At 38.4% G+C, this 18,771-nt stretch overlaps 2 protein-coding genes across 2 annotated transcripts in view; one reads left to right on the top strand and one right to left on the bottom strand.

Moving 5' to 3' along the window:
* LOC139150151 (pinin-like) overlaps window positions 1-9,852 on the bottom strand; it is a 45,812-nt gene extending 35,960 nt beyond the window's left edge. Inside the window, exons 1-6 of the mRNA XM_070722334.1 lie at window positions 9,693-9,852; window positions 5,920-6,000; window positions 5,261-5,332; window positions 3,255-3,336; window positions 2,485-2,582; window positions 1,566-1,641 (exon numbers count right to left, since the gene is read on the bottom strand). Of these exons, the coding sequence (XP_070578435.1) occupies window positions 1,566-1,641; window positions 2,485-2,582; window positions 3,255-3,336; window positions 5,261-5,332; window positions 5,920-6,000; window positions 9,693-9,817 (534 nt within the window). The 5' untranslated portion in view covers window positions 9,818-9,852. The remainder of the gene's footprint in view (window positions 1-1,565; window positions 1,642-2,484; window positions 2,583-3,254; window positions 3,337-5,260; window positions 5,333-5,919; window positions 6,001-9,692) is intronic.
* Window positions 9,853-10,009: 157 nt separating this feature from the next.
* Window positions 10,010-16,317, top strand: LOC139150153 (trafficking protein particle complex subunit 6b-like). The gene is made up of 5 exons (XM_070722336.1): window positions 10,010-10,157; window positions 13,663-13,842; window positions 14,144-14,227; window positions 15,141-15,234; window positions 15,709-16,317. Exons 1-5 carry the CDS (start codon window positions 10,023-10,025, stop codon window positions 15,738-15,740), a joined length of 525 nt encoding a protein of 174 aa, XP_070578437.1. The 5' UTR covers window positions 10,010-10,022; the 3' UTR covers window positions 15,741-16,317.
* Window positions 16,318-18,771: the final 2,454 nt, after the last annotated feature.

Below are 18,771 nucleotides of genomic sequence, written 5' to 3'. Positions count from 1 at the left end.
GACGACTATTGTACAGTTTTATTATGAGTGAATAACCACTGATACAATGTCATGATCATCTACTTTCTCCCCCCCCCCCCCGACAATTGCTACTACCCGTAGAAGTCTGATTTACAAGTGATAATCCACCGTGTTTCAGTATTCATAGCAACTTTGTGCACAACTTACAGTGTGCGACATCAACAAAGTGGCATAGAAGAACAAAGACTGCAATTTAATTTCAGCCTTTCAATCAGTTACTTAACATCAACAGAGAAGTTTGTTTTTGCAACTCATTTTCATCTGATACCAATAAATATAACAGTCACTGATAAACTAGTTTGTAAAAATTTCCTTTATTGGAAGGTTTTTCAAACAAAATTGCGTGTTCCAAAATTTGGGGATAGTATCCAATCCAACTGTCTTGCCAAATAAAGTGTACCAGGGAAATTAAAACAACATGCTCTGTGATTGTAATGAAATTTTACATATTAGGTGATAAAATTATCAACCTGCCTCTAGAGGGCAGTCACTATATATGTAAACTCCAAGAGGGCAATACAGTATTCATCTGATTGTAATACCGTATTCCGGTACCTTGCTTAAGTATAATTCCCTCCCTCACTTTTAGGAGATTTTCAAAAATACTATACATCCGCATAATAACATCCCTCCCTAGTTTAGTTCAAAGACCCAAAAATTCACAACTCAAAAATTGACGATAGTATGACTTCAACGATCACATATGCCGAGTTGTGAATGACTGACCAACTAAGGATTTAGAAGCGCCTTAACTTAACATTCTTCAAATGACCGTAGTAGTATTGAACTGCCTGTTTACAATTTCAAGGTCGTCAGGTTAGTGTTTGAGCCTATGGAGAGCTGTAATGGAGATACTATTTGCTGTGAAGGTAGTGTAATATAAGCACAGTGTTGTGAATTATTTAGGATTAACTTTTTAGACCAAGAAATATCTTTTAAGGTGCAAAATTACCGGTAAATAAAGCGACATTAACATTCCTATTATAGAATGGCAGGCAAAACTAATTGTTTTCCTTTTTCTTTTGTTACCATAATTTTCCGTCAGTAAATGTATGTGGCCCCTACTCCATATAATATAAATCCAATGACTGCAACATACTTATCCACAATATGTGTGTTGCTCTTCTTTGCACAGTATTTCATTGTTTGTAGCTAACATTTTTACAGAGAAAGACTTCTGACCGGTGACAGCAATGATCTTCATTTCCATGTTATTATTTTGCTTGATACTGATCTCAGATATCAGAAAGATTGGTTGTTTCTACGTCCAGCAAATGCATGTTAACTGTTGTCGATCACTTGAGTGTATAGACACGGTTGACTTTCTGTTTTCAATTTATCTGACTTTCAAGAATTGTTTTAAAATTTAATTTCACCATATCATCATTTGGTAAGCAAGGAAGTTGAATTTTTATCAGAGATAAAAAATATCATGTGAGTAAGGTTGAGAAGTCATCACATTCTTTAATCTTAGTAGGATTGGTTGCCCGTCAATGTACATAATACTTAGATTGAAGACAATTGATATAATTGTGTTGCCTTACCTTTTGGGTCTTTTGAGTTGCATCTGCCTTGAACTTTTGAAGAGTTCCCATTAGGAGACCAAACATGCGACGATTCCTTGAAAAAAATGAAAATAACAGAGACAAGTCATTGACAGTGACACAGTCCCCACTTGTCATTGGGACTTTGTCAGTTGCAGTCACTAAAGTGTAGTCAATATGATGCACATGAAAAAAGTGGGTGCCAAAGACCTGTCTTTTACTTTTGCCCATATTGTATTGTATTGTATCATAAACAAGTAGACATTAGTATTAATGGCAAAGGACTGTGAACTTCTACAAAGTTTGACAGAATTAGGTATGTTCTGTACTGACTCTCGAAATGTCAAAATTTAACTAATCTGCAAGAAACTGGTACAGGCATGTCTATGTAATGGCTTGTGACATGAAGAAATCAGAACGCCACATGTGAACCAAAAATGTCCCTGTGTTCAGTACAGAAGAGACTTACCATAATTAGCTATTGATACTGCTAAATGCCTTTCTTGACTAAAATCTTTGTATGATAAATGTCTGCCACAATTTTCATCGGATTTACTGCAGTCATTCAAGATATTAAGCGCAATTCATAAACTAAATTATTGTAAAATCATTAATTTTCACTCAGATTTGATTTCACTATTTTGATGTTAGAGACGTTTTCACCAAGATTTCAAGTCACTTGTGAAAAGTCCCTTGTAAAACAATAGGATCTATTGTCTGATTACATTTTCGCCTTGATTTAATTTAGCAGATTTTATCAATCAGCAAAATATATATCCCAGTAAATAATTTATGTTTTTACAGTAATTTACCTCTTGCTTGAGACAAGCTTACACACAAACATACCTATACTTGCATACACACAGGAAGGCATACATTGTGCACATGGCATTTCAGTACGTTACAAATACAAGCATACCGTTGCATTCCCTTTTTGTCGGCTGAAGCTTCTGCAATGGAATCTTTACGAGTTCTTGTATCTTTAGGGGTAGCTACAACTGAAGACTGTAATCCGGGCTATGAAGACAGAAGAGAAAAACAAAGCATAATTCACACTGAAAGATTTCTATTAAAGATGAAAATTACTTTTTCTTTGTGACATTTGCCAACAATGGCTTGATAATAAATCTGGCAACATTACAAATACACAGACAATCACTTGGCATTTATTTTGATGAAGATGAAAATAATTTTTTCTTTGTGACATTTGCCAACAATGGCTTGATATTAAATCTGGCAAAAGTACAAATACAGTGACCAATCACTTGGCATTTATTTTGATGTGAATGTTGTTGTGAAATGTTGTACACAAGGTAGTGCCTAATTCAAGGAGAACCATCAGAGAAGAAATGTAACAAGCTCTTTCCATGTTACATCAGAATACAGCAGGCATGCAATCAATGCAAAGACAATGTGGCTTAATCATGTTCCAGATTATCAAAGGAAACCGCAAAGTTTCTTGTAATCTTGCTGAACGACAAGATATTTCCTAGTCATTTTGTCACGTGGTTATGCTGTAACTCCTTTGTAAGCTTTGTATTATAAACTGAACAAAACTAACTGCAATGATAGCCTAAATTTATGCTTCATCTCTCTATCAAATTTATCTTGTCATCTTGTTGCTGATCAGAAGACATATTTTAATCTTGCCATGGTAAATAATAAATTTGCATGAAATACTTCCTATACCTTGCGGTCAAAAGCATCTTCATCATCATCATCGCTGTCCCTCCGACGACCACCACGTTCACTCCCTACTCGACCACCCAGTCTTCAAAGGAAAGGACGAAAAATTGTTTAAATGCAAAATCATTGACAAAGTTTGTTTGTTTGAAAATGTATAGTGGCCATATTCATTTCAAAGGCTCTTTCTTACATCTAAAGTGGACTAACCTATTTTGAACCTTGTGAGATGTCTACATTAAAACATAGGGCCAAAGTCCCTGAAGCTACTATAGACATGGATACAAAATTAAGTATTTCCTGACTGTATGAAATTATCTCACTAAGGTCATCCTAAGGACATGTAAACCAAATATTAAAGCTGTCTGACCAGCGGTTTTGAAAAAACAAGCGACTCAACAATTGACAGAGCTCTGCTGTGTTATGTAGAGAATAACCTTTTGTGACACATGTATTGATGAAGAAGGTGGATATCTTTGATAGCTCATTTCAGGATGGCCTGACCAAAAACGGAAAAAATTCCGTAAAAATACAGATTTGCATATTTCATCAGACTATATTAGTCTATAATAGCAAATAAACGAGAGTTAATTACATTCTAATTAAAGTAAACAAGACTTGCTTAAATCAAGATTTACTTTATAAAAAAACAGCATATCTGTCAGGTTATAAAGAATCTTGAGCTGGTTATCTTTTAATATCAGTATTTTCATTCTATTAACCAAGCACATTTTAACTTTCAAATTAACATTGTAAGTAAGTTCTGTTGAATAAGTTGAGACTGTACGTACTCAGAGAAAGCACACTGAAGAGACAAATGTTTGAAACTTAAGAAGTTCAAGGTCATCAAAAGCATTATAAGGAATCATGTTACACTTTCATTGCACTGTTTACACAGATTGCATAATTGCTATAAATAGCACATGAGGCATCTTACAGCCCAGCTTTACCATAAAAACCCTATCATTTTGACCACTCTTTTAATTGACCACTCTATTTTTTTCCTCAAAAAGTAATCTTATTTATCCTTACCAAGTCAACCATAAATGGAAATTAGAACTTTCTCTATCTCTATTTATTTGACCACCCTATCATGACAAACTATTATGAGCAATTTCTTTTAGATAACATAAATGGTGGTTCAGAATATATCAAAGTTGGGATTCAGGAAAGTTGCCTTTACATGTTTTAATCCTCCAAGATGGTAAGCATTTCACTATGAACTGTCAAAAAAAGTTGAACTTTCTGATAATTCCACACTAAAATTATTTTGGCTTTGATGATTTCCTAATTAATTCAATTATTTAAAATCATATTAATTATTTTTTCTGGGTGAATTGATAGGGTTTATACAGTATAAGAATTACATACAATGTAAGTCAAATTTTGACCAAAAATGACAAAAAAATTCCTTAAAAATACACATTTGCATATTTCATCACAATTTGAACAAATCTAAGTTGGGTTATCCCTAGGGACCTGTATACCAAATAACAAAGCTGTCTGACCAGCGGTTATGAAGAAGAAGATTTTTTACCAAAAACACCTTTTTTGGCATTAATTTGCCTATTTTCAACAATATCAAAAAATAAAAAAAAATAGTTTCTCAAAATCATATTTTTTATCTACACAACAAATATCAAGTCAGTAAGTACTGCGGTTCTCAAGATATTTGAGTGGACGGACGCCTCACAAACGGACATACATACATACATACATACATACATACATACATACATACATACATACATACAGACTGACGACGGACGCCGGACGGATACCCATCCCAATAGCTTCTATAGACTATATAGTCTATAGTAGCTAAAAACAGAGAACTTGTTCTTCGGCAAGCAATAGCTCAAACACTCATTTTCATGAAGGAGAAGATTATTTCAAACAAAGACGATGCCATTCTGACTCAGAATATAGAAGTGTTACCATGGAACCAGGTAGGTACGTTTGAAAAAACCTGTGAATGTTTTGATTGTGCAAGAGCTCAATGCTGGTTTTACCTGCTGAAGGCACTTCCACGCATTCTCTTGGGGGGTGGTCCTCCTCCTCCTGGTCCATCATATGAATCCCTCCTATAAACAATGAAGATGTAAAAAATATGACATGAAGTCATTCACTTGGTACTGTACTCGTCCGAGTGTAACCCCTACTCGTGTACACGCCTCTTCACTATTTTACACTTGATGTGGAAGTATTTGGCTGGAAATCTCTTAGCACAGGTCCTATTCCAGTGTGTGTATTCAGTGACATGTACAAGTTTCTTGGGTCATAAGGGAACCTTCTTTAATCTTCAGCCATGGCTTGCAAATTTAGCTTAAAGGGTACACTGTAAAGGGCACACTGATTTCATTCCTGGATCCTGTGTCATTTAAGGGCACTATTGAGGTGCTTTTTTTTAATTTCTAGCCATGCTGACCCCGCAGTATGCACAAATGAACTAAAGCTAAGATTACTAACTGGTATGTTAATAACACTGCATGTGAGGTCTAGTATTTAAAAACATAGCGAATGAATGTAATGTTGCACAGTGTTATGCATTCAAATAAAGGATCAAATCACTGGACAGTTTCGTTTCACAGCATTTCAAAGCAATGAATGTACAATGAATTAGGTTGATAAACACACAGAATACAGACTAATTTGTTACTGATATAGCTACCTGATGAGCCTGACGTCTGCGCCTCTACCCCTAAAGCTTTGGCCTCCTAATGAAACTCTTCTTTGATCACCTATACTTGGTCTGAAAAATACAAAACACATGCATATGTATTAGTAATGCAAGATATTGAATAAAAGATAGAAAGGTAAATGATGTAATATTTACCTAAAGCATTGGTATGTCAACCTCAGATAATTGCAAAACAGATCTGACATGATGAGTGACTGTAAGAACTGTAGATGGGTGATCTTTATTATTACAATCATTGCCGTATATATTAAAGCCATTACTCGCGATCCCAGGGATCGCCTTTGTTCTAGTCTGTAAGAGGATTATGGAGGTGTGAGAGCCTTTTGTTTTCCATTGAAATTGTGATCTGGTGGGTAAATTTTCTGATGAGACAATCTGGTGCCAACGAATGCCTTTAAAGGCATTCGTTGGCACCAGATTGTCTCATCAGAAAATTTACCCACCAGATTACAATTTCAATGGAAAACAAAAGGCTATCACACCTCCAAAATCCTCTTACAGACTAGAACAAAGGCGATCCCTGGGATCGCGAGCAATGGCTTTAAGAAAAACACTGTCAGAGATGGAGACTAGAGGGCCAGGGTTCTTTTAGGCCCCTCATACCTGGAAATCACTGTCATTGTTGACTTTCCTTGGAAGAAACACATCAAATACAACTTTTGGAGGGGTTTAGAATTAGGGTTAGGGTTAGTTTTTAAAGTGTTTTGCATCCACCTAAGAAAATATTTTGGAGTGGGGGGGACTCTTTCCGACCAGAGAATTTCTGCATATCATACTTCAGAAATTTTTAGTGTTGAACAGCAACTTGTAGTCGTTTGAGGTTCGTTTGTTGCCTTCATAAGCATTTAAGATGTGCCTATTTTGCATGAAGTTGACTTTGTTCTGTTAATTTGCCTACTTGTACACCTGTTGGCTGATATTTTGATTTTATCACAACACTTTGATATTTTCCCGCTAACAGTGACATCACAAGACTGTAGACAGAAGGATTCAGTTGTGTCAGGACACACCTAGGACCAATGGTTAGGTAGGCAACTGGTCGTTTCAGCTGCAAGTCGTTTCAGCCTCTCAATTTCCGGCCCCATGTCATTTCAGCACCGCAACCCAAGATGTTTTGGCATCCCTGTTTCGACTTTTTTTCAAACTATTTTGTAATTGACTGACCAGTCATATTAGTGAGCATGACCTTTGCATTCTGACAAGTACTTTTGAGTGCATTTTGTGTGACTTTTGCCATGATGTTTCAGCACCGCTTTCAAAAGTTTGCCGTGTCGGCAGCTATTGCTATCAATAAGCTTGTGTCACAGATTTAAAATTGATAGGGAGCTTTTTCTTACGGTCTCTTACTGTGTTCTCACAAAGATTAAAGCATGTATGTGAATGTTTAATAATTGACACTATACATTTTAGTACTTTGATTTGTAACATTATGTTCCAGCACTAGTTCCCACAGGTAGCCTTGAGCCGTGCTGAAATGTCTTGGGTTGTGGTGCCAAAACAACTTGGGGCCTGACATTGGGAGGCCGAAACGTCTTGGGCCAAAACGACTTGGTGCCAAAACATCTAGAAACCGTTAGGTAGGCTCTGTAATATCCTCACACAGGTGAAGCTTTCAGGCTAAACTAGACTGTTGCTATAAAAATTGCATTGTGCATCAAGTAAGGAGGGCTGACTTGAAATACCACATAGCTAGCATAGAGTTACAAACACTTGTACATCCATATTGTACAGTATGAATATCAACGAAAGACACTTTCTGTTTATGTTTCCAGTTACCGCAAAAATCACACCCTGTCTAGATGTAACACTTATAACACCGTCTACAAAATCAAATTTGTATCATTAATAATAGTGAATTATCATGGTTAACCTCCCAAAAGCATAGAGGTTCTTAGGTTCTAAGACTTCATTTTTCTTTGTTCAAAATATCGTCAACATTACCACATTTTATTATTTGTAATTATGAATTATCATATTTAGGCCTAGCTGCAAAATTGTAGCGCTATGGTGAGGCGGTCGGTGATTTTTGTTTTTTGCGACTTCGCTCACCAGTAGCGCTACAAGGCCGATGGCCCTGGGGAGTATCATATAAGCGCGTCGTACTCGACCAGGCGTTTTGATGTGGAATGCAACATATTTACTGCATTTGGTCGTACCGATTTATCACTACTGAAGACTAAACAGTATACTGCACTAACTTTGTCATTTATGGGGTTTGGAATTTGTTCAAACACGACGATCGCGTTCCGAAACATTTCTGGGAGCCGTCATTACCAACTTCCGGTAATGGCGGCTCCCACAAACACCGACGCCCCACGCTCAATGTTTTCAGAACGCGATCGTCGTGTTTGAACAAATTCCAAACCCCATAAATGACAAAGTTAGTGCAGTATACTGTTTAGTCTTCAGTAGTGATAAATCGGTACGACCAAATGCAGTAAATATGTTGCATTCCACATCAAAACGTCTGGTCGAGTACGACACGCTTATATGATACTCCCCAGGGCCATCGGCCTTGTAGCGCTACTGGTGAGCGAAGTCGCAAAAACCAAAAATCACCGACCGCCTCACCGTAGCGCTACAATTTTGCAGCTAATTTAGGCCTAATCTCCCAGGTAAAATGGCTTTTATGATATGAACACAAATTGCCCTGGAACATAGCTGCAAAATTGTAGCTCTACGGTGAGGCGGTCGGTGAGTTTTGGTTTTTGCGACATCGCTCACCAGTAGAGCTACAATGCCGAAGGCCCTGAAGCATACAAAATAAGTACGCTGCACATGGCACGGCATTTTGATGTAAAATCCCATATATTTACTGGATTTGGTCATACTGATTTATCACTACTGAAGACTAAACACTATACTAAACTAACCTTGTCGTGTATGGGGTTTGGTATTTGTTCAAATACGTCGATCTCGTTCCAAAAAACATTTCTTGGAGCCGCCATTACCAACTTCCGGTAATGGCGGCTCCCAGAAACACGCTCAATGTTTATGGAACGCGATCGACGTGTCTGTGCTAATACCAAACCCCATAAACGACAAGGTTAGTGTAGTATAGTGCTTAGTCTTCAGTAGTGATAAATCGGTACGACCAAATGCAGTAAATATGTGGGATTTTACATGAAAATGCCGCGCCATGTGTGGCGCGCTTATTTTGTATGCTACAGGGCCTTCGGCATTGTAGCTCAACTGGTGAGCGATGTCGCAAAAACCAAAACTCACCGACCGCCTCACCGTAGAGCTACAATTTTGCAGCTACCCTGGAACACTGCTGACAATTCTCCTGAAAATACTAGAAATTCATGTGACTGTGAGCTGTAAAAAGTGAATTTTAACTCATTTTTCAGGGAACACCCCTTCCCGGACCCTCCCCACGACGACCGCTTTGTGGTCATAGCAGCTGCAAGCCGCCTACTTTTTCACTCTGGCCCCCTACTTCAAAACTTAATGAAACCCCAGTGAGTGTGACGATTGTATGCTTTGCTACTGTTGCAACGGTATTTTGCCTGCCTAGTAAGCCGAAAGGCCATGAAGAAATGCTTTTGCAATCTACACACGATGACGAGGGAGAGGGGTATGCTTTGGCATTCAATTATCATGTTCTGGTGAAACAAAAGTAATCAGAATTCATTGGATTATATTCATCGGTGACTTCACGCCACACGGCGTCGCACTCAAAGGTCAACCAGATACATTGAGTTTTTACATCAATCTTAATACATGCACACAGAATAACCAACCTTCTCTCTGTAGGATCCCTTCCAGTAAGCTTTTTGATGTTTTCATCCACGCTCTGCAAACTTTCTTTGGCCTTTTCCAGTTTTTGTTGCAAGTCAGCAACCGAGCCATGCGTTTCCACCGCCATGTTTGCAGGGTATGATTTATCGCCGCCTACGGCAAGATCAGGAGAGTAAGTTGCAGGATGTGCCAATTAGTATTAAAACAATAAAATCGACTTTTGGTAAAACACTAGTCATTTTTTGACAAGAGCCTATCATATAAGACAAAACATAAATTAAAGACACAAAGAAGGTCAACGATTACACAAGAAGAGTTATTTTCTGTGAAAAATGGTGCCCTCAAGAGGCCAATCTGAGAGAGGAAAGATAATTTTAATTTCCAAAATGGCGGAAGAGGTGTTATTCGAGTTCCTCCACATGGAATTGGTGTCATACATTTACAGAACTGCAAAAAACAACGAAGAGGTCTGTTCCGCATTATTATTTTGATGGCATTTTCTTCATTTAACATTTGAGACTTTCACTAGTCTACTCAGATCGATATCATGATTACGCAGTCGCTTGTATAGCTCGGTACATGCCCGGGGGCACATGGCGAAGCGAAAGCCCCTGTAGTACCGTGTACGTACTCATTGATTCCCTGACACCTCCCACCAAAACAACGTCGCACCGTATCATCTCGTCCATTTTGCACTAAAACCGCTTCGCACCAAGACCTCTTGGCCCAAAGAGTCACGTTGCCCCAAACCATTTCTGGACTGGACGGGGCTTTCAACGTGTATCGAACCAAATCGAAAGTGGCACGTATGTAGCTGCGAATACCCACGCGATTGTGCAGAACCTTAGTCCAAGCTTGGCGGTACTCTAAGCTTGGGTGAAGGTTTGCCAATGCTCTTCGGCCAAGCTTGTCGTCGATAAAGATTAATCCAATCTTGTTTGCAAATCTTGAGATAAGGATTGTGTCCAAAGCTTGGAACAGGGTTATTACCAAATCTTAAATCAAGCCTAGCTGGGATTAAGCTTCAGTGAAGCTTGGCATTTAACCTTCACCTAAGGCACAGTCGTTTGGAGAGCTATTCAGCGCTGGGACTATTCGCCCCATAGACGAGTGTACAGAAGCGAGAAATACTTAGTATTTCTCGCTTCTGTACACTCGTCTATGGGGCGAATAGTCCCAGCGCTGAATAGCTCTCCAAACGACTGTGCCTAAGGACAAACAACGGAGCTGTTACGTATGGCGGAAAACGCAGATACGCAGTTTGGTCGATATCGTATTGTATTCGAGTGATGTGTCCAAAATGCAAACGCATTATGTATAATAACCCCTTTATCATACATGCATACATTAGTTTTGATCATTTCCCTGGCGGCATTTCGATACTCGATACGAAATCGACAGAAATAGGCCCTTCTTTATTCATTATTCACGCTGTACTCATATAGAAAGTTGGTTGCGAAGGAGTGATGGCAACCGTTTCACTTGTTGATATTATTCCGCTTTTGGGCCATTCCACTTCACTGGGTGGTTGTAGTAAAATTTCAAATTAAACGATTTAATTATTAAGATGTCAATCCGGGTTTCCATAATTTGAAGGATGTTAATATTTATATGAAATACCGAATTAAATGTGAAACATAGGCTGGAGTGTGTAAAGTGAGTAATTTTTCAGCTCTGAAAAATACTCAAAGCCCTTCATTAAAGTTACGAGGCCCACCAAAATCCGGTCAAAATCGACCTCGCGCAGCTCCCGGAGGAAAACCTACAGATATCTGTACGGCCTCGCCTGAAGTTGTACGAATGCAACGTGGATGTACATTTAATAGTATAGTGGTGCCAGTCAGTTCATCTTCAAGAATTATCCATGTCCTTCCTAACACGTCCAATATGCCGAATTTATCATCTTAGAAAGGAATTTGTGAGCGGATTAGGGAATACTTGAAGTGAGTACAGCTTCGTAATACTGATTACTGTGTACATTTTGTTGCAATATACGAATAAACCATTTCAAAGGTATTTACATCGTCTGATCGTATATTTTTGTCACTGGCTTGCCTAAATAGAACTAAACTTGTTTAAACGAGTTTGTCTTTCGTGGGAGTATCTTTACTACGTAATATGATTTGTGTCAAAAACTTACAAGGAACAGGATCACGAACTTTCTGAGTCACTACAAATCGTAAAGTGTGGTGTGTGCATCTCTTCGCTGTCGTGTATTTTCAGAAGTCACTGAGAAGTGTAGTCGGATTTTTGTTGCTCATTTTGGCTATACTCGATATAATTCAGTACATCGGTATTAAACCTTGTCAACAAGAAACTTGTCATATAGCGGTTAATTCATAAAAGTCATGATGCAGTCGATCAAGCCGCACTCTTCAGCTGTGCAGACGACATGAGCACCGGGCGTACTGGACAGTGAATGACAAGAGGTGTTCCTGTCGCGATGTCGGTCTCAACGCAAACATATTTCAACGCGTTCGTGGTTATTTTATCCAAAGCCCGCCTACTGGTCTATATTTTTACTTAAATGTGGATCATAACTTTCAAACCAATAATTTGGCAAGACTCTGCAGCAAAATCGGCTCCCTAAACTGAGAGCAAAAAAATAACCCTTAGGTCAAATGCTGGGTCAAGGGACCCAAAAGCTACAGTAGAAACGAGGATGATAAAAAGCTTATCCGTAAAGCTCGGCCCAAGCTTTACTGCCCAAGCTTGGAACAAGATTTGGAAGTTTAAGCTTTTATAAAGGTTAGTTTGCCCTAAGCTTCAACAAAGGTGTGCAAGGATAAGCTTCAGCTAATCTTGGGCGTCCCAGTCTTAATTTAAGGTTGGCACGCAAACATTGTTCTGAGCTTCGGCGCCAAGCTTCATATAAGCTTTTACTAAGCTTGGACTAAGGTATTGCACAATCGCGTGTGTAGCGTTGATCGCGATTTCAGGTTTGTTACTAAATATAGCTGCACGCGCGCGACTTCGGACAACACGGCGTAAAATTCGGACAAATTTTGTTGTTGTATGCGCGGCTGTTGTTGTAGCTTGTAGTCATACGAATATTTATGACATATAACCATTGTAACACTAGTTTTCGTCGTTAATGCGGAAAAATAGGGACGATTAATGAGAGAAAAAGTGACGTCATTTGCGATCAGCGGCATTTCCGAGCCGCTGCGGGTCAATGAAACCCGCAGCAGCTCGGAAAGAAGTTCATTAGAAGATGATTTATTGAAAATTTGCATGATATGATACCCTGAAAAGTTGTTCAGGCATAGGCATACGTTGTTCACTGATGTTCAGCCATAAGCTCATGTCATGTTGTTCACAGTTGTTCAGGCATAGGCCTACGTTGTTCACTGTTGTTCTGGCATAGGCCTATGTTGTTCACAATTGTTTATGCATAGGCCTACGTTGTTAACATGTTCAGAAATTTTGTTACTTGGTCATGGGCTGACATAGTCGACCAGTCTACTTTGTCAGTAGTAGTTTTGAGGGAGAGACTCGGCCAAACTGTCAATCAGCGAGAATTTCTGAGCCACTGCGGGTCAGCAGCAAAATTGTAGCTCTAAGGTGAGACGGTTGGTGAGTTTTGGTTTTTGCGACCTCGCTCACCAGTAGCTATAATGCTGAAGGCCCTGTAGCGTTCAAAATAAGCACGTCACACATGATGCGGCATTTTGATGTGAAATTACACATGATTTACTGCATTTTGTCATACCAATTTATCACTACTGAAGACTAAACACTATACTACACTAACCTTGTCGTTTGTGGGGTTTGGTATTTGTTCAAACACGTTGATCGTGTTCCAAAAACATCGAGAGTATTTCTAGGAGCCGCCATTACCAGAAGTTGGTAATGGCGGCTCCAAGAAATGTTTTTGGATATTTTGAACAAAAGGTTAAAAACACCACACAATTCCCCCTTTTACCAAGAAATGATAGTCTATCACTTCATTTGGAAATGTTGCCTTCCCAGGATACTTGCATTTCAAAGTTGGAACATCTGGGATACAGGATTGGACAGAGCCTCATAGAAAGGTTTACCAAAGACACTCCAAGATTCAAAGATGATCTGGACATCATGAAGTTTCTGTGTAAAGATTTTTGGACAGCGATTTATAAAAAACAAGTGGACAACTTGAGAACAAATCATCAGGTGAGAATATCATGCTGATCTGAAGGTGATTGCTCAGCTAATAACAAAATTAGACTGAAGAGCATGAAGCATACATATTTTGTGACATTTAATGCAAACAATTTTTCACAGTATAATACTTGAAGCAGCTAGCTTGTAATTGTCAGTAATGTGATATGATAAGCCAAATATTTGGTCAAGCGGTTTTTGACAAATGTCAGACAGAACTGAAATCAATTCACTTTCCAGCCATGAAACCCCAAATCCTTAAAATGAGAAGAAGTGTCTCATAGTAAAAGCCCACCCTTTTATTTGTCTGCAGGGTGTTTATGTCCTTCAAGATAACAGGTTTAAGCTTTTACAACAAATGGCATCCGGCAAACAATACATGGAGTTTGCACCAAAGGCAAGTATTCCAGAAACCTGTATAGGGAAGAGCCAACATGACAGTTAAAAGAACAGAGTTCAATTGCTGTAACTTTATGGATATTTTATGTTTGTGTTAAGTAGACCGTTTCTCTATCACCCTGAGCCGATTTTTTTCAAAGTGTGTACAAGGATAAAGTACTGTGGCATACATATGCACATCAATTAATTTCCCGATGCGATCCAATATGGCCGCCAGGCGGCCATTTTGTTGAAAATTTTTCATGTTTTGGAGCTAAGTCAACTATCCCTGAACCAATTTTGTTCAATCTTGGTACACAGACATTGTATTGTAGTTTCACATATCTTACACATCATTAATTAAATAAATGTAACTATTGATCTTGCCATGGAACACCAACAGCCATATACTGTCCCAAGTACACAAACATGACCCCCACAGACCACTATCATGTGATTTCCCAACATTTAATAAATTCACCCCTCTCCCCTGTAATGAAGCTACCAAGCATGCAATTCAATCACCGTAATTCAAACACCATAACCCAGCGGGGACTGTGTCATCAGCGATGACTTGTCATATTTCGAAAAGGGCATCCTCAGAAAAGCTGCCTACTTTCAGGTCAAGTGTTCATCAGATTTGTCACAATTAAATCCAGATGACTAGTGTCATCGTGTTTATGATAAAAATTACAAAATTGTAACAGCACTTCCTTTGATATTCTAGTTCCTTCTGGAAGTTGCTTCAACACCATAGAGCTTGAAATTTTACCAAAGAATAAAAAATTGCAGCCAGGTGATGAGCCACAAATCCTGTTAATTTAACTTATATTTTTATATGTGATATGCAGGGGGGATAGCTTTCTAGGTACATAGAGCAGTTTTCCTCAATTCTAATCACACCTGTAATTTGACAATTTTGATTTTTTCAGTATTTAGCCCTTCCATGTGGTCTGGTAAGAGGAGCATTGGCAAATCTTGGAATCAACTCAATAGTCACAGCTGAAGTCACATCAATGCCAGCATGTAAGTCAACTTTTCATCAACAAGTACAAATACAATAACAGCAACACAGATATAAATGTAAGAAATAAAAAGCAATAATAAAATGTAGGTAGACTACTCGGCATTCAATTATTTCAACTTACAAGCACAAGAAGACATAAAAAATACACTGTCAATGTTATATCCATTTCAATTTTCGGGAGGTTGGCTCCCCAGGATAATAAATTTGCAGATGTGCCTCTGACAAGAAGGAAATTCAAATCTTTCTCTTCAAAGTCTTTTTCAATTTATAGTGGATGATACATGTATGTTACTGTTGATACACATGAAACACATTTTTATGAAGAAACTTCCATGCCAGATGCATTCAAAACAACCACACGCTCATGTCTGATATTGCTGAATTTGAAGATTTATTATGTAAATACATTGCATATGTACATTTCACGAAAAAGCAGGTTGCATAAAACTAATTGTCTTTCTTTTGTCTTTCAGGTAAATTTCAGATTATCATTCAGAAGACATAGTGACAGAGGACACCTAAGAGTAGCTTCTCTATATATCTTATGTACATTTTATTTGTACAGTGGTGGATTTCAGTGCAGAGCACACAAAGGTGTAGAGTTACCTGCTCTGCTGGTCCTCCCAGTTGTCATCAGAACTGAACTGTATATGGTGCAACCATTCCTCAATATAACATAGTCATTGTTCTTACATGTGAACAAATCATGGTACCGATAAAAATCATTTAACAAGATTCTTGTAAGTTTTGCAGTGAGGACAGTACTTCCCAGAAAATGTATGCCTCAATTCTGAAAGACAAGTACTCTCAAGAATAGAAGAAAAACTCGAGCAAGTGAAGCAAGTGAGGCCGATGCGGAAATTTACTGTTGTAGTCTTTGTCCTCGTGAGGGCGCTGCATGCATCAACAAATGAAGCTGGCTTTATCTGTATCAATGAAACATATTGGAAATTAGGTGGCATAGCAACATGTGGATCTAAATTATGCATTACATATACTGGACTATTAGATATGTAACTTCATATTTATTGCGTCAGAATAAATAGGCCTTTATGTCTGACACTAGAAAGCCGTTCACACTACCGGTATAGTAGCTTTTGTCTATTGTCATCTACTGTCATTGTCCTTCTGAACAGCTATATTTACTCACTGTCAAGACCAAAATTAATGTGCTTTCAATTCCCCAACCCAATTGACTTATCATTGTGACCTGCAACTGTTTTGAGTTCCCCAGCCAATTGACTTACGATGTCCAAGGCAGGTGATGAATAATTGAATTACTGGTATCAAATACAGTCTTTCAAGTGTATTAAAACATTCAACATCTCCCAACCTTTTCAAAATGCCTTTTCGGTAAAATTTGATGACAGGACAAGATAACTGCTACTTGTTATTTGTGAAGATCATTTATAAAAAAATTCCAATAACGTCTCATGGAAATGTTGTTTTTACTATTTTCATCCACATTGGTAAACTGTTTCCAAAATTAATAGACATGCATCACTGATCTGCACAAGAGCTCCAACATATATTACCAGTAACAGCCGGGAGGAGAAAGAAACTCAGTCAAAAGGAAATGCCTCATTTGCAACAAATCAACAATTGATGAATACAATTTTTTGTGTGTGTGTTCATGTGTGACTCAAATATAATGGCGTATTGACAACAAACTAGGAATGCACAAACTAAGCTAACCAATATATAAAAAATTAAAAATAATAGATCATGATGGGCAATGACACAAAAGCAAGGATGACAAGTTAACCAATGGTAAAATGTGACACAGGTAAGTTATGACAAAGTAATAGGATTATGAGATCTCTAATCTCCAGGTACATTTACCCCGAAGCTTATTTTGGTAAGGGACCGCCGATTATAAAAGCTGACCCATTATTTGTTTTAGTGCCGACCCCATCCACCTGAAAATAAAACTCGTAATACTGTGATAGTGGTTTCAGAACTACTACAAATTTTGTATTGCGATTTGGGCGCAAGCAAAACGAATTAATGTCTGACCCGCCACCCCTCTTTATTAAAAAAATTACCTTTCTCATGCGTCAGCTTTCATGATTGACAGTCCTTAATCTTTTTGGTCATGATGGAGTGCGTACAGCTACAAAATTGTCATATCAATACATTTGAAACCTGTACTAGCTGTGGGTTGATTGAATTTCTTTTCATAAAAGTGACATTTCTTGTTCCCATTCCTTTGATTACACAAATTACAAACAAGAAAAGGACGTGCTCCTTTGGGAATTTGTGTGCGTTCCTTCAATAGTAAGCTAATGCTAAACTCCTCTTTACAACATGTGATATGTGCTCTCACACACATTCTCCCCCCCTCTCTCTCTCTCTCTCTCTCTCTCTCTCTCTCTCTCAGTTGCATGTCATATGTTTTGTAATTTGTTGGCTTGGACTTGTTGTGTAAGCAGGCCGAGGCTGACAATTCAAACGCAGATCAATTTGGAAACTCATTAGATTTTAGTCGGCACACCTGTGTCTCCTGGCAACAAGGTTTCCTTCTATATGTAAAAATAATCAGGGGCCCTGTCATCAAACATTTCCTCATTCTCCACAACCTCAGGAACCATGGCAACGATCAAAAGAGCAGGATGTACGTCTACAGCTATAAAGGAACATGATCATCAAGTTATTAACTCCCAAAGTGTCAAACCCGCACAAGCTGATAATCATAATTAACTGGGCGATCAGAGTGTTTACCACTTTCAAGATGCTGCAAGACTTTCACAGTTAGGTGTTGAGAAGCAGATGGCCATCAGTTCAGTTTCATCGATCCGTGCATCAGGTGTGAGCGGATAAAACTGATTCCCTTCCATCTCTTGCGGAAGCAGAATTGGAAAATCAAGTGAACAAAATGATTGCTATAGAATGCACTGACTGATTTATTTGAGAAGATTAGTATTTAATTGGGGAATGTATGGTGACATTGAGTGTTAACTTTTCTACGGCAATATTGGAACTCCAGGTGTAAGGGAAATTGAAGTGAGTGGAATATATGATCCAACGCATTTTAATAATCTAAACACCTCTTCACCCCTGATGTTAAATTGACTTTTAAAACGAGACAATTGTCAACTAAGAGTAGAATGCACTGCATACAATGGGTAATTTTCTCAGTCCTTCAACATAGCAGGTAAACCTTTCGATACATACATACGTACTTAGATACACCTGTATAAGCTTAGATACCGACATACCTAACTGCATACGTGTGCATTCATATAGGCATATCTTGTACGAATTCCAACCACGATTAACTTGCACTTTGCAAAAACAGTTTTCTTTAAAACTAGTTTGGTTGTCGTCAAAAGTATATGAAATAGTCTGTTGAAGAGATGGATGCTGTCGGATCGCCTGATGCTAGGCCCACATCTTTTTAGCGCCTGTGGGTGGCTGTTGAGCACACCGGCTGTATCTTTATCAGTGGAGCAACACACTCAACTCTGCAAGCGCTCTGTGTAGGACGAGTGTAGAACCTCACAAAAGTGATTGTTGGGCACCACGCAACCGAGCTG

This window comes from Ptychodera flava, chromosome 14, assembly GCF_041260155.1.
Source record: "Ptychodera flava strain L36383 chromosome 14, AS_Pfla_20210202, whole genome shotgun sequence".
Classification (NCBI taxonomy): domain Eukaryota; kingdom Metazoa; phylum Hemichordata; class Enteropneusta; family Ptychoderidae; genus Ptychodera; species Ptychodera flava.
The sequence above is the reverse complement of the archived record's forward strand: the minus strand, read 5'-3'. Positions and strand labels throughout refer to the sequence as shown.

What these genes read in the sequence shown, in the direction of transcription:
- LOC139150153 (XM_070722336.1), top strand. Translation starts at nt 10,023, where the DNA reads ATGGTGCCCTCAAGAGGCCAATCTGAGAGAGGAAAGATAATTTTAATT. An exon ending in ACTTGAGAACAAATCATCAG is followed by an intron (nt 13,843 to 14,143) that starts GTGAGAATATCA and finishes ATTTGTCTGCAG; the next exon opens with GGTGTTTATGTCCTTCAAGA. An exon ending in AGTCACATCAATGCCAGCAT is followed by an intron (nt 15,235 to 15,708) that starts GTAAGTCAACTT and finishes TTTGTCTTTCAG; the next exon opens with GTAAATTTCAGATTATCATT.